Source organism: Budorcas taxicolor, chromosome 8, assembly GCF_023091745.1.
Source record: "Budorcas taxicolor isolate Tak-1 chromosome 8, Takin1.1, whole genome shotgun sequence".
Lineage (NCBI taxonomy): Eukaryota > Metazoa > Chordata > Mammalia > Artiodactyla > Bovidae > Budorcas > Budorcas taxicolor.
Window position 1 is genome coordinate 92227447 of NC_068917.1, and position 13424 is coordinate 92240870.

At 48.7% G+C, this 13424-nt stretch overlaps 1 protein-coding gene across 1 annotated transcript; it reads right to left on the reverse strand.

Annotated features, from left to right (window-relative positions):
- Window positions 1-2040: 2040 nt before the first annotated feature.
- On the reverse strand, window positions 2041-8943 carry NXNL2 (nucleoredoxin like 2). The gene is made up of 3 exons (XM_052645419.1): window positions 8884-8943; window positions 7952-8304; window positions 2041-2209 (listed from the first exon to the last, which is right to left on the reverse strand). The coding sequence occupies exons 2-3, from the start codon at window positions 8251-8253 to the stop codon at window positions 2041-2043; spliced, it is 471 nt and encodes a 156-aa protein (XP_052501379.1). The 5' UTR covers window positions 8254-8304; window positions 8884-8943.
- Between the last annotated feature and the right edge of the window lie 4481 nt (window positions 8944-13424).

A 13424-nucleotide genomic window follows, 5' to 3' on the forward strand; every position in this document is an offset into this window, starting at 1 on the left:
AAGTGATGTCTCTGCTTCTCAGCCTTTTGGATAAGATCAAGTGATAACCATGTGATATGATAAAGAAAGTAGCTAACACTATAGTACTGGGGAAAATACCAAAATTAAGTGAAATATGCCATCTTTTGTTTTGAGAAGAAAACTGCACTTTTATGCTTTATTTCTGGGGCAAATAATGACCAGGTTAGCTTCATCAAATACATCATTAGTCAATCCATGGGGAACTTGACTGATGGTGGGGAAAGCACATCAAGGTGATGATGCTGTGGAGTTCCCTGGCCCTGATATAATTAAGCCAATGACACAGCCTCACCCTCTTGGATTCAACTCTCACATTCTGGGTTACCTGAGCAGCCCAGCAGCCTTCTTCACTTTGCCCAGCATTGCTCTACAGAGGGCCTCCTTAGGGGATGTGGGGGTTCCTGGGTCCTACAAGGGTCAGCTTTGCTCCAGATCCCTGGTGAGGGACCCAGTGAGCCAAGTGGGTTGGCAGATGGGAACTGGGCTAGACGTGGGTGCCTCACGACTCCAATCACGTGGATCAGATCATGGCTGGCCACCTCCAGCAGGCAGGCACTGTACACATCCCTCCTGTCATCAGCAAAGATACACATAACTGTATATAAAATAGATAACCAACAAGGACCTACTGAATAGCACAGGAAATTCTACTCAATATCTTATAATAACCTTATAATAATAATATAATAATCTTATAAAAATATAATAATCTTATAATAAGGGGAAAGAATGTTAAAAAAGAATATATGTATATTTGTATATATACATGAAAAAGTGAAGTCACTCAGTCATGTCCGACTCTTTGTGACCCCATGGACTGTAGCCTACCAGGCCCCTCTGTCCACGGAATTTTCCAGGCAAGAATACTGGAGTGGGTTGCCATTTCCTTCTCCAGGGGATCTTCCCAATCCAGGGATCGAACCCATGTCTCTACGTATATATACATACGTATGTATAAATGAATCACTTTGTTGTACACCTGAAACTAACACAACATTGTAAATCAACTACATTTCAATAGAAATTTTAAAAAATGAAAGATTGTGTGTGAACTTTTGTCTACCTGGATTAATCAGCATCTTTTAGAAGGTGGGGAGATTTGATGAGTATGCAGCCTTGAAATTTTCTTTTCTAAGATATGATGCTACTAAAAGTGTAAGAAAAAAAAGAGAAGAAAAATTCCCAAGAAGACCCATAATTAAAAACTATCCCTTTTGAAAAACAAAACAAAGTGTTTGAGAATGGTATTTCTCGAGTGCTTCGCTTTCCTCATAAGGGCACTTGGATTTCTGGGAGAAAGAAGGAAATCGGAGGACTCCAGGTGCAGATAGGCATGTTTATTAAAGCGAACAGACTGTGCAAACTTTAGTAATAAACATAGTCATGAAAGCGTATCATTAAAATAAAGACATCTCTCTTGAACCTCCCCTTCCCTTCCCCCTCCCCATTCCACCCCTCTAGGTTGATACAGAGCCCCCTTTTGAGTTTCCTGAGCCATATAGCAAATTCCCGTTGGCTATCTATTTTACATATGGTAATGCAAGTTTCCAGGGGAGAGAGGTTCAAAAGGGAAGGGATATATGTATACCTATGGCTGATTCATGTTGAGGTTTGACAGAAAACAAAATTCTGTAAAGCAATTATCCTTCAATTAAAAAAATTAAACAGAAAATAAAATAAAGACATCTCCAGAAAAATTGTATCAATAAATATGCCATTTTACCTGAAGAGCTTGTATAATAAATACCTGTTTTGCATAGATTTCCAATAGCTCATTGTGAACACACTTAAGCTCATGTGGAGAAAGCTATGCTAAGAATAATAAAAATAACTACCAACAATGCTAGAGGGAGGGCATTCCCTGAGCAACATTTTATTTCCATCACAGATGAGTGCTTCTGCTCTGAAAGAAACCACCAACACAGAGAAAGAGAACGCTCTCCTTCTCTGCCGGGTTGAGGCTGCAGCAACAGGAGTGACTGCACACCTGTCCAGGCCCCCCGGAGACCCGCCCACTGCTCAACCGGAGAAATTCTGGAAGATGTCGGCTGCCTCCACCCAGTTCTGGAAGCAGGCCAGCCCCCGCTCCCGGATCTGCTTCCGCCCTTTGTCGGTGATGACCTCCCCGCTGGGCTTCAGGATCACAAGCCTGGGGATGGCCGTGATGTGGTACCTGGTCCTCAGCTCGCTGTGGGAGAGAAGAGGGCGGCCGAGGGTCAGCATGGGACAGGCCAGTCCGCTGCACGTCTGCAGGGACCGGCGCCTCCCCAGAGCCAGGTGAGCCCGCAAAGCCTTAGCACCCAGCCTGCCCGGCGAGCCCTCCCAGTGGGCTGAGGATTCCTGTGGGCTCTTCTTGCTGCTGGCTGGTTCTCAGCCAATGCTGCCCCAGAGGGGCATCCGGTGATGGGACCGTTCTGCATCTGTGCTGCCCAGCGTCATAGCCATGGTCACCCGTGATAACTGAGCACTTGAAATCTGGCTGGTGAGCCTGAGAAACTGAATTTGGGGTTTTAGTTCATTTTGTTTGTTTGTTTATGTATTTTTTTGGCTGTGCCAAGCAGCTTGCAGGATCTTAGTTTCCCAATCAAGGGTTGAACCTATCCATGGAAGTAAGACGGAGAAGGCAATGGCAACCCACTCCAGTACTCTTGCCTGGAAAATCCCATGGACGGAGAAGCCTGGTAGGCTGCAGTCCATGGGGTCGCTAGGAGTCCGACACAGCTGAGGGACTTCACTTTCACTTTTCACTTTCATGCATTGGAGAAGGAAATGACAACCCACTCCAGTGTTCTTGCCTGGAGAATCCCAGGGATGGGGGAGCCTGGTGGGCTGCCGTCTATGGGGTCGCACAGGGTCGGACATGACTGAAGTGACTTAGCAGCAGCATGGAAGTAAGAGCACCAAGTCATAACCACTAGAAGGTGAAAAGAAAGTGAAGTCGCTCAGTCGTGTCTGACTCTTTGAGACCCTATGGACAGTAGCCTACCAGGCTCCTCTGTCCATGGGATTTTCCAGGCAAGAGTACTATAGTGGGTAGCCATTTCCTTCTTCAGGGGATCCTCCCGACTCAGGGATCGAACCCAGGTCATTGCGGGCAGACGCTTTACCCTCTAAGACACCAGGGAAGTCGACCACTAGACCACCAGGGAATTCCCTATTTCAGTCTATTTTAAATTTAAGTAGTCACATGTGGCTAGTGGCTGCCAAATGACACAGTGCAATTTTAAACCCACAAGTAACCCAATAAATCTGGATCCTTCCTACATCTCAAGAGGTTTAAATACATCAGGTACCTATAATGGGAAAAGTTAAAATTGCGTAAGTTTTAGACAAATGCCAAGGCTTACTAGACTTTCTATCCTATAAATTCAAGGACATGCTGATTAACATTTTACCTTCACATGTAATAACCCCTTGTGTGACCATTTTACAAAATTATTTGTATTCATTTAGGGAAAGGAGCGTCTGCCTTCTCAGTTTTGCAAATCTCCCCATAACCTTCACAGGGATTATTGCCCACAGGACAGGACAGCTGGGTGCAAATCCTGTCCTGCTACCAGCTTGCCAGGGCCTCAGGTTAGCAGTAATCTGATTTCCCTTATCTGTCGCCCTCAGGGTTGTGAACCTGAGAGGAAGAAGAAATGCATTTGAGACCCTCCTGTTACCAAACCTCCCCTGTGACACCTCCATCAGGTCCTTCCTGCTGCTTTCTGGTGTCCTGCTCCAAGACAAATCTTAATTCAAACTAGAAAAAAAAAAAAAGTATCTACACCCAACAGAGAAAATATGCCTTGCTTTCACGCATCTATGAAATGGTGACAAAACCAGTCATGTTGTTGGTCATAAAGGGATCTTAATAAGTTTCAAGTAATCAGTGCAGATTGCTTAATCAGACCATAACATAATGGAACTGGAAAGCAACAACCAATAATTTTTGGAATGAGTTAAAAACTAAATAATCATATGTTATCTATGAAATTGTAAAGCAGACTTACAAAATAATTAGAACAGGGCAATATGAATATACTATGGGTCCCAAGCTATAGGTACAATTAGACACAGAGAATTATCTTACATATTCTTGTCCAAAACTAAGAAACTGGAAAAACAATGATGAAGCAATTATAGAGAAAGTAGAAAGAAGGCAAAAGAAGATAGAGGACAAAAATCAGTGGACTAGGAAATGAATCCACATGGGGTGAGCAACAAAACAAAACCTGGTTCTTAGACTAAGAGAAAAGCTCTATTGAGATTGAGAAGGAAAAAGGGACAACACAGGGACATCAGGAGTCAAGCAGGCCTTCGAGGAATGAGGAGGAGGTCTGAAGACATTTCATTGCCCCAGCTTCTCTTCAAAGAATCACCCAGTGTGGACCCTACGTCCCCACCCTGGCAGCCTCTGCCTGGTGACAGGTATTACCCTGGAAGCATGAAGTCATCTCTGTCTCCTCTGGGAGCTGTGTCCAGAGAGAGTAGACCAAGCCTCAGAAAGGAAAGAGCCTTGTTGCTGGGCAGAATGAAGTGATAACTCAGTGTTTTAACCATTTCAGGGAAAGGTGAGAGTCCATTCCCTCCTCACCCTGCATGCAGTTGCAGCACTGGCTCCCTCCCTTCATCTAAAGCAGCGCAACTGCTTCTGGGTTGTCATGGCAACTTCTGGCTCCAGTCTCTTTCCATCTCAGCCACTGGTAGCCAGGCTGTTACCAAGCAAATCTCTCTACTTGCTTCAAGTATCCATCAAACAAGTGCCCTGCAGGTGCCAAGCACTGAACAATGTCTAGTTCAACCTCTGGGACTACAGAGACCACCGCCCCCACCAGACACACACTCTGACAACAGGAGTGGCGCTGGCTCCAGCTATGGAGGGCAGAGGCCTCAGGGGCCAGACACGCACCCGGTGTCCCGAGCTACTAGGAAGAGAAGTGAGAGGCTCCAGGGTTGGAGGATGCCGCATGTGTAAGACCTTTGGAGGTGGGAAAGTGTATGGAGTATTCTGGCATATTCGTTGTCAAGTCTGACCAGAACACAGATGCAAACGAGACAACAAAAAATAAAATGAATGAGGGTCAAATACTGGAGGGGGATGTTTGAGACACGGACTGAGTGGGTCTCGCATGCCTGGCAGCATGCAACAGAAATTCCTGCTGGCAAAGTCAGGGATTTTTCTTTATTCCTTACTTGGCTCTGGCTCATAAAAAAAGGGAGGGAAGGCAGGACAGAATCTGTCTTCAATGTTGCTCTCGCCCAGCTGCACACACAGGCATCAAGGCAGGACCTGCTGTCCTCTGGTTTTCTGATGACCTGCCTGAGGCTCATAGAGGACAGCAGATGACGCGTGTGGACCACTGGAAAAAGACAGCCCGGGTCCCTCACCTTCTCACAGCACCAAAAAGAATGCCATGCTCTGCACATATTGAGAACTTCTCAAAAGGCCTCCTGGAGGCTTCCTACATTCTTTAGTTCTCCTTGGTGGCTGTTACTTTCATTTATGCTCACAATCTGATTTCAAAATGCAGGCTGGGATAAGGAAAATTTAGGGCTTAGCTCCAACAATTTCCCACAGAATACCACGTTTCCTAATTTATAAATTGCAATGACAGGATTAACAAAGTTTAATCTAGGAAGGGTAGGCCCCAGGAACTAACTTCCCAAACTGCTGCCCAACCTCCCCGACCAATCAGATTCCTCCTAGGTGAGGCTGGCAGCCGGAGATGGCCAGGGTCTAGTGCAGCCCCATGCCGGGCCCTAAACAGCTCAGTACCTGCAGTGGACCAAATGGGCCTTGACCAGTTAATCCAGGAAGCAGAGAGTACACTGTAAGCACCCCCCCAACCCCACCCTTATCCCCACCCCCAGCAAGGTGGTGCTGAGGCTCAGTGTCCCCTGGGAGAGGAAGCTGGAGCAGAAACAACTGGCTCCAGAGCCAGGGGCACCCATCTCTCCACTTCAATAGCACATCTGTGAAATGGGCAACACGGAAAGTGCTGCTACAGAACCAGCTGGCATAGCTCTGAATTCGTGCATCAGTGCAGTTCTCATCCATCACGTGCCCTGTCATTATACTCAGCAACTGAATACCTTGCCTACAGTCACCCCACAAATAGATCCCACAACTGGACTCTGCCGAGGCCCTGAGCTCTTTGCTTGATTACTAACGCTGTCACTTTCAAAAATCAGTGTATTCTTTCAAAAGCGGTGTGTAACTTGGATGCTAAGCAAATCAAAACTCCTTTTACAACCACCACTAGATGTGAAGCTATAGGAAGTTTCAACCAAGTAAACCATGGTCATTTGGATGTCTCATGGATTACTTTTCCTAGTCACGCCTAGGAAAGGCCTTGGGAAGCAGGGAACCTCCCTTGAAGGGCCTGGACCTCACCTCTTGCTTGGCATCAGCAAAAGCATGTGCTGGGGAAAAATTACTCCTCCAGGGAACTTTCCAAAGTTAGCTTTCATTTTTAAGTGTCCAGAAGGAAAACCGTTTCAGAATAATTAATTTGGGGGAATGCCACAATTGAATACTAATTCCCGGAAAAATGTACCACGTGGTGTTATTAAAAAAAAAAAAATCCAGGAATTCACTTCCATATCTGTTAAGGGGAAAGTGGGGTAATGCACTTGGTGAAGAACAATTAACCTCAGTCTGGACTCTTACACCACAGGTGACCCCAACATGCCAGACAATCGGTGCCTGTGCCCCACTTCCCTCTTCCAATCCTCCACAAAGTCCTCCCATGTCCTCTCTCTTCCCTAACACACCACCCCCCACCTCCTCCCTCCTCCCCTCCATAGATCCCATGCCCACAGCCAACAGAACACCAGAGTTAGGACTTCCCTAGTGGTACAGTGGTTAAGTTTTTGAGCTTCTAGCACAGGGTCTGTGGGGTCAATCCATGGTTGGGAAACTAGGATTCCACATGGTACACAGAATGGCAAAAAGAAATTAAATTTAAATTTAAAAAAAATAGAGCGCTAGGGTAAATTTCTAGTTTGTTCACAAATTCTGAAATCCATGTCACATATTTTTCTAAAAGCAAGGGTGGGGCAAGATCCCTTCAGAGAGCATGGATTTGTGTCACCTCTGACATCTGTCTCAAGAGTCCAGGAAGCTGCTGCTTCTTACAGGCATAGGGGCAGGAGACACCTTTATGAAATTTCGGTCACTGCCAATAAAACTGAAATTACAATCTGGCTTGCAGTAGGTTCCTCCAGGGCTTGAGTCCTGACCCTTCTCCCCAGCACCTGGTACCCTGGCCCAGGCTACTGGGACAGGGTAGTCCACCCATAGTCTCCAGTTCTGACCTGAGCATCCATTCTGGATCTCCCTCTCCTACTCTCCAGATAAGGGTCGGTATCTTCCCTGTGCAGTGCCGGTGTGCACAATGCTGTGTCCGAATCTTTGAGAACCATACGGCCTGTAGCCCGCCGGGCTCCTCTGTCCATGGGATTCTCCAGGCAAGAATACTGGAGTGGGTGGCCATTTCCTCCTCCAGGGGATCTTCCCAACCCAGAGATGGAACCTGCGGCGATTGTGTCTCCTGCATTGGCAGGCAGATTCTTTACAGCTGAGGCCCCTGGGAAGCCCTCCCTGCACAGTAGGGTGCAGCACCTCAGAGCTGTGATTTCTCGAATGGGCTCCCTGCCGCAGAAAAATCATCCCCAGAACTTATACATTCAGATTCCCAGAGCCTCAGATCCACTGAGCCAAAGACGAGGGTGGACCAAGGTCCGCGCCCACCGAGTTCCCCGTCAGCCAACGCTAGAGCCTCCCTTTGCTTTGAGCCAAAGCAAAGAGGCTCAAACACGAAGGGGTGGGGATGGAGGCTATCAAAGAGGCCCTGAGAGTTGGGAGAAGCCCGGGGATGAGGGATTGGGGTGGGGGTTGGTGTGGGAGCTCCCAGCACCTCCCACACACACGGTCTCCACTCACTGCCGGTAGGGGTCGTGGAAGGGCAGCGCCAGCCAGGCACCGTGCAGTTCCTGCATGAATTCCAGCATTTCCTGCGCGCTGCCGTCGGCGGACACGAAGACCACCTCGAAGGGCGCGGGCGGCCGCGCCTCGTCCACGAGCTCCTCGTAGAAGTCGCAGAGCAGCGGCGTGAAGTCGCGGCTGGGCGCGCACCGGCCCGCGGCGAAGTATAGCGCCACCACCTTGTTCTGCAGCGCCGCCTCGGCCTCCACCCACGCGCCGTCGCAGGTCACCAGGCGCCGCCCGCCCAGCACGTCCACCATGGCCGGGCGCGGGGACACCTGCGAGGGGGGACACCTGCGGCAGAAGGACACCTGAGGGGAGAGGCGGGACGGTGAGCGCGGGGCACGGATACTAGCGGAGGAGCGGACCTGGGTGAATGAACTCAGGTGGCTGATCCCTGCGGGGGAACGGTCACCTGCGGGCGGGCAGCGATGTCTGGCTCCCTTCGCACCGCCGGGCGCTCGGACCTCGGCATCAGCCTGAGCCTCGGCCTCTGGCGGGAGCACGGACGTCCGCCCTGGGGTGAGGGGGAACACTCACAAACACCCGCGACCCCAGGTGTAGCGGCCGTAGCACCAACAACCGCAGCACCGGCCTCCAGGGAACCGAGCCGCCCCGCCCCTGCCCCGCCCCCTCCTGCCTCTGCCCCGCCCCCTCCTGCCTCGGCGCCCCGCCCCACGCCTTCCTCCGCGACCCTCTGCACGTCTCACCTACCTGCGCAGCTCTCTGTCCTGCGCTGCTCGCCGCCTCCGCGCTCCTGGCCGACGCACTCTTCTCCGCCACCCTTTCATGCCCTCCCCCTCCGCACCCTCCCCTGGGCCCCCGCCCGCCGCGCCCTCGCCCTAAGTCCCCGGGGCGCTCGCCCTACTCGGCGCTCAGTCCCTCCCCACCTGCCCCAGGGGTCCCACCAGCGAGGAAAGGTAAGAGCGATTCGATCTGTAGGGGGCAGGGATCCAGCGCTGGGGAGACCTGGGCCCTGTTCTTTCTCGAGCTTTGCCTCGAAGTACTGCGCCCTGGCAGAGAGGGTCCCTGCAAGAAATTAGGGGCGGTTCTTTAAGAATGTTTTATTCGGAGAACCTCAGTATTACTGTGCCCGGCACTGGGATTCAGTAGCGAGCAAAACAGTTTCTACTTCCTGCCCGGGATGGGTGAGGCATTCACGCGGGGCTCATTTTAAAAGATTTAGCGCCAAAAAAAAAAAAAAGTTCAATGGTCAATTTAAATAGTATTCTGATGTTAATGCAAAAAAAGTTTGTGATGAGCAAAACATCAAACATGTCAGGACAGGATCCCACCACCGTGCCGTTGGACGCCGCCCGAGCTCCTCTAGCCCTGAGTCCCGACTCGCGCCCTGCCTCGCGGTGCTTATGTTCCCGCGGGGACAAGAGGAAAAAAAAAAAAAAACAAGGAAAACACAGAGCCCTTGCGATGGAGCGAGAAGGGAAAGGAAGCGCGGATGGTGAAGGCGGGGTCCCGCAGATGAACTTCCTCCAGCCACCCGCTGTCCCCTCGGCTGCCCAGGGAAATGGGACGAAAATGCGCGGACAGTTTTAACTACTAGCCCCACCTCCTCGGTTGGTTGTGTACGTGCGCTTGGCAGAGCCAGGGCTAAGGGAAATTCTGTCCGAGGGTTGATGCTGTTCCATGAAGCGTAGTGCCAAAGCCCTGATTCAAAGTCCTCTCGGAAGAAGGGGGGATTTGTAGGCGAAACGGAGGGGAGGAAAAGATTGAGAGGAACTACAAGCGCTATAAATCTTGCATGTACAGGTCCCTGACATTTCTTAAAACTCAGAACTAAGATGAATGTAGCGAAACTAAATATCGTGAAGACTGTATTTTTCATGTTTGGCTTTATTCGTTTATCACCATAGTGGGGAAAGTAGGGAACATTCCTTTTAGTGATGATGCCACCTGCCCACCGACAAATTCCCGATTTTTGGTATAAGTATTATGTGCCCTCCCTGTGCTGGGGAAGGGGTAAATGTTCCTTCCTGGGAGCATAGCCCACTCAGTTACCATGGTGAAAGGGGCACAGCCCTCCAGGGAAGAGAAATCCTGGGGAGAAGAGCAAGCTAGCACCTCTCCGCACCTAGGGACCCTCCTCCTGTGACTGCTCGGAGGGAGTGAGTGAGTGTGTGTGTAAGCAAGCCGGGGACCCCTCCCTCAAGAACCCCTTCAAGAGGAACATAGGCACAGCTCAGCTCTCCTCCAGCTCTGCATCTACTGAGTGTTCTCAACCAGTCTGTGAAGGGACTTTCCTAAGGCCCTTCCTGAGCCATGAGCCTGTGTCATTTGCTTCTGACCCATTGCACTGGCTGATCCTTAAGGTGGGAGAGGGCTGCAGATGCTATGAGAGGAAGCCCAGGACCCTTTCCTTGCCTCTTCTGGAATCAAGTCTCCTACCCCTTCTCCTCCACTGAGCACAAGAGCAGCCATAAATGGAGTCCTGGAAACAGGATAGGGTGACTAACCCCAGCTGAGACATGCAGCATCCGTTCATACCTGACTTCCTTCCAAGGCATCAAAGGGTGGCTGGATTGCTGGCCTCTGCTAACCAGCTTTATGTGTCCTGGATAATCTCAGCGGAACTGAGCAACATTCTTATTCCTAATGCTTGAGAGCAGCTCCATGAGGGCCTCCTCACACCTGCCTCCCTCCCCTGCCCCCTCTCCCAGACCCCTGCCATTACTCTAAAAATAGTTTACTGTTCACATACTCTACCTTATTACCCATTTCCCACCTGAATTTAAGGGCAACATTTTCTGCACTGTCTCTGTCTGATAACTTCAATTCTTTTAAAGGCATTCCTCTATCAAACTTTAGACAGGCTCCTCTGAACCCTCTTCTCCACTAGACCTTGTCCTCATGATAAGTCTAAAGTAAGATAGTCAAATAGCTAGTTTAAAAATCCCACTAGGAAATTATAAATAGACGGGGAACTTTAGGGGGCTTTGAGAGACCATTGTAAGTTAATGATTGTAAGTTAAGTTAATCAAGAAAGCAATCAGAAAATTGTGAAACAAAGCAGGCTTTCTTAATAACAAAACTGTATGTCAAGTCAGTGACACCTGCATCCTGCTGGTTGAGGTCAGTAAGTTAATGACCCCTAGAACATGTTCCTCTGTGTATGAACTAAAAACAAAAATAGGGCTTCCCTTGTGGTCCAGTGGTTAAGAATCTGCCTGCCAATGTAGAGGACACAGGTTCGATCCCAGGGTTGGGAAGATCCCACACGCCTCAAGGCAGCTGTGCCTGTGAGCCCATGCTTAATACCCAAGAGCTACAACTACTAAGCCCATGCACCACAACTATAGAAATTCAAGTGCCCTAGCCTTCCGCAACAAGAAAGAGTAACCCCTGCTCCCCTCAACTAGAGAAAGCCCTCTTGCAACAATGAAGACTCAGAACAGCCAATAATTAAATAAATAAAAATTATATATATATATGGGAAAGGTGACATTCCAAAGTAGAAGACCCTCATTATACAGAAGCCTGGGATGATTAACCATATTTTAGCATATGTTACCACCCTTCTGCTGATTTGAATAGCACCTTGACAATCCAAGACTGACTACGTAGCGATCAAAAAACTGTACCACCCAGGGTGGAGGAGAAGCTGATGATGGAAGCTTGATGTCTAGTCAAGAATGAGGAAGAGAGGACTTCCCTGGTGGTCCAGTGATTAAGAATCTGCCTTGCAATGCTGGGGGCACAGGTTCAGTCCTTGGTTGGGGAACTGAAATGCCACATGCCACAGGGCAGCTAAGCCCATGCACCACAACTGGAGAGAGCCCACGTGCCTCAACAAAAGATCCTTCATGATGCAATGGAGATCCCAAATACTGCAGTCAAGACCTGTGGCAGCCAAATAAATAGGTGAATACTTTTTTTTTTTTTTAATTTAAAAATGAGAGGGCTTTCCTCATGGCTCAGTAGTAAAGAATCCACCTGCCAGTGCAGGAGACATGGGTTCAATGTCACATGGGTTCAATCCCTGGTCTAGGAAGATCCCACCTGGAGCAACTAAACCCTGCATCACAACTTCTAAGTCAGTGTTCTAGAGCCTGGGAGCCATCCTGGTGAGCCCATGTGCCACAAATACTGAAGCCCACTCACCTTAGAGCCCGTGTTCTACAACAAGAGAAGCCACTGTAATGAGAAGACCACGCACCTCCCCTGCTTGCTACGACTAGAGAAAAACCCACACAGCGGCGAAGACCCACCATAGTAAAAAATTAATTAACTGATTGATTTTTTAAAAAGAATGAAGAAGAGATAGTCTTCTCCCCCATCCCACTTTTCCTTTAATTGTAAAAATGTAGCCTAAGTTCTCAGAGCAGAGCCCTTTTACCTGCCCATGTGTATCCTTCACAAGCATCTTATACAAATAAATCACTTCTTTTTTAAAAAATTTATTTATTATATTTTTAATTGAAGGATAATTGCTTTATAGAATTTGGTTGTTTTCTGTTAAACCTCAACATGAATCAGCCATAGGTGTACATATATCCCCTCAAATAAATCACTTCTTATTATCACTTTGCCTCTCCCTGAATTCTGTCCACGCTGAAACATAAAGAACATGAGAGCCACTGAGCTCTGAGATGCGTTCTGTGGTTTCATTCAGGGCCGCTCATCGGCCTGCCTCAGCCAGTCCTCGCCAAGAATCCTGCTATCATCCCTCACCCCTGAACTGACCACCCTGGCCTTTCTTCAGCAAGAATCCTAGGTAGATTTAGCGAGAGTAGCCCACCCTTGATGTCTCCTCTCAGTAGTTTTCCATTTGATGACTCTTGGTGATGGACAGGAAGGCCTGGTGTGCTGCGGTTCATGGAGTTGCAAAGAGTAAGACACGACAGAGCCGCTGAACTGACTGACTGACTGACTCTCCTTTCTTAGGCATAAATCCCCACATGTCCCTGCCTTAGGAATTGAGCTCAACTCTTTCCCCCTCTTGCAGTAGTATGAATAAAATCTTATTTGCCCTTAACTAGGATCTGGCTCTGTTTCTTTTGAACAGTCTTCAAAGACTGTGACACCTCAGTTTGCTTATAACCATGACATAGACTGACAGGCAGAATGTTTCCAGAGCTAACTACTGGCTGGCTGGGTATGTGGGGTCTTCAAAGGCTCTCCAAGGAGAAACGCTCCAGTAAAATCATGGCTCTGCATTTCTGTGTTCAGCATGCACACTCTCTCCACTTCTGAATGAGGCTATTCCTCACTAGAGAAACTCCTTTTCTAAGCAGGAATGTTTGAGAAGTTCCCATCAGTGCACTTCTGCTCTGTCCTGTCTTTTGTTGACACACTGAATTGCTTCTGCGTGACAAAAGAGGAATGTGTGAAGAACATGGTACCCTCAGCTGCTTGACATAAAGTTGACTTTTTCTTTTCATTGCCAAAATGTACAAATGATGGCTCATTTCTTTGT

Coding starts and splice junctions, on each gene's coding strand:
- NXNL2 (XM_052645419.1), bottom strand. CDS start 8,253: ATGGTGGACGTGCTGGGCGGGCGGCGCCTGGTGACCTGCGACGGCGCG. Junction 2,210..7,951: donor TTCCACGACCCCTACCGGCA/GTGAGTGGAGAC, acceptor TCTCTCCCACAG/CGAGCTGAGGACCAGGTACC.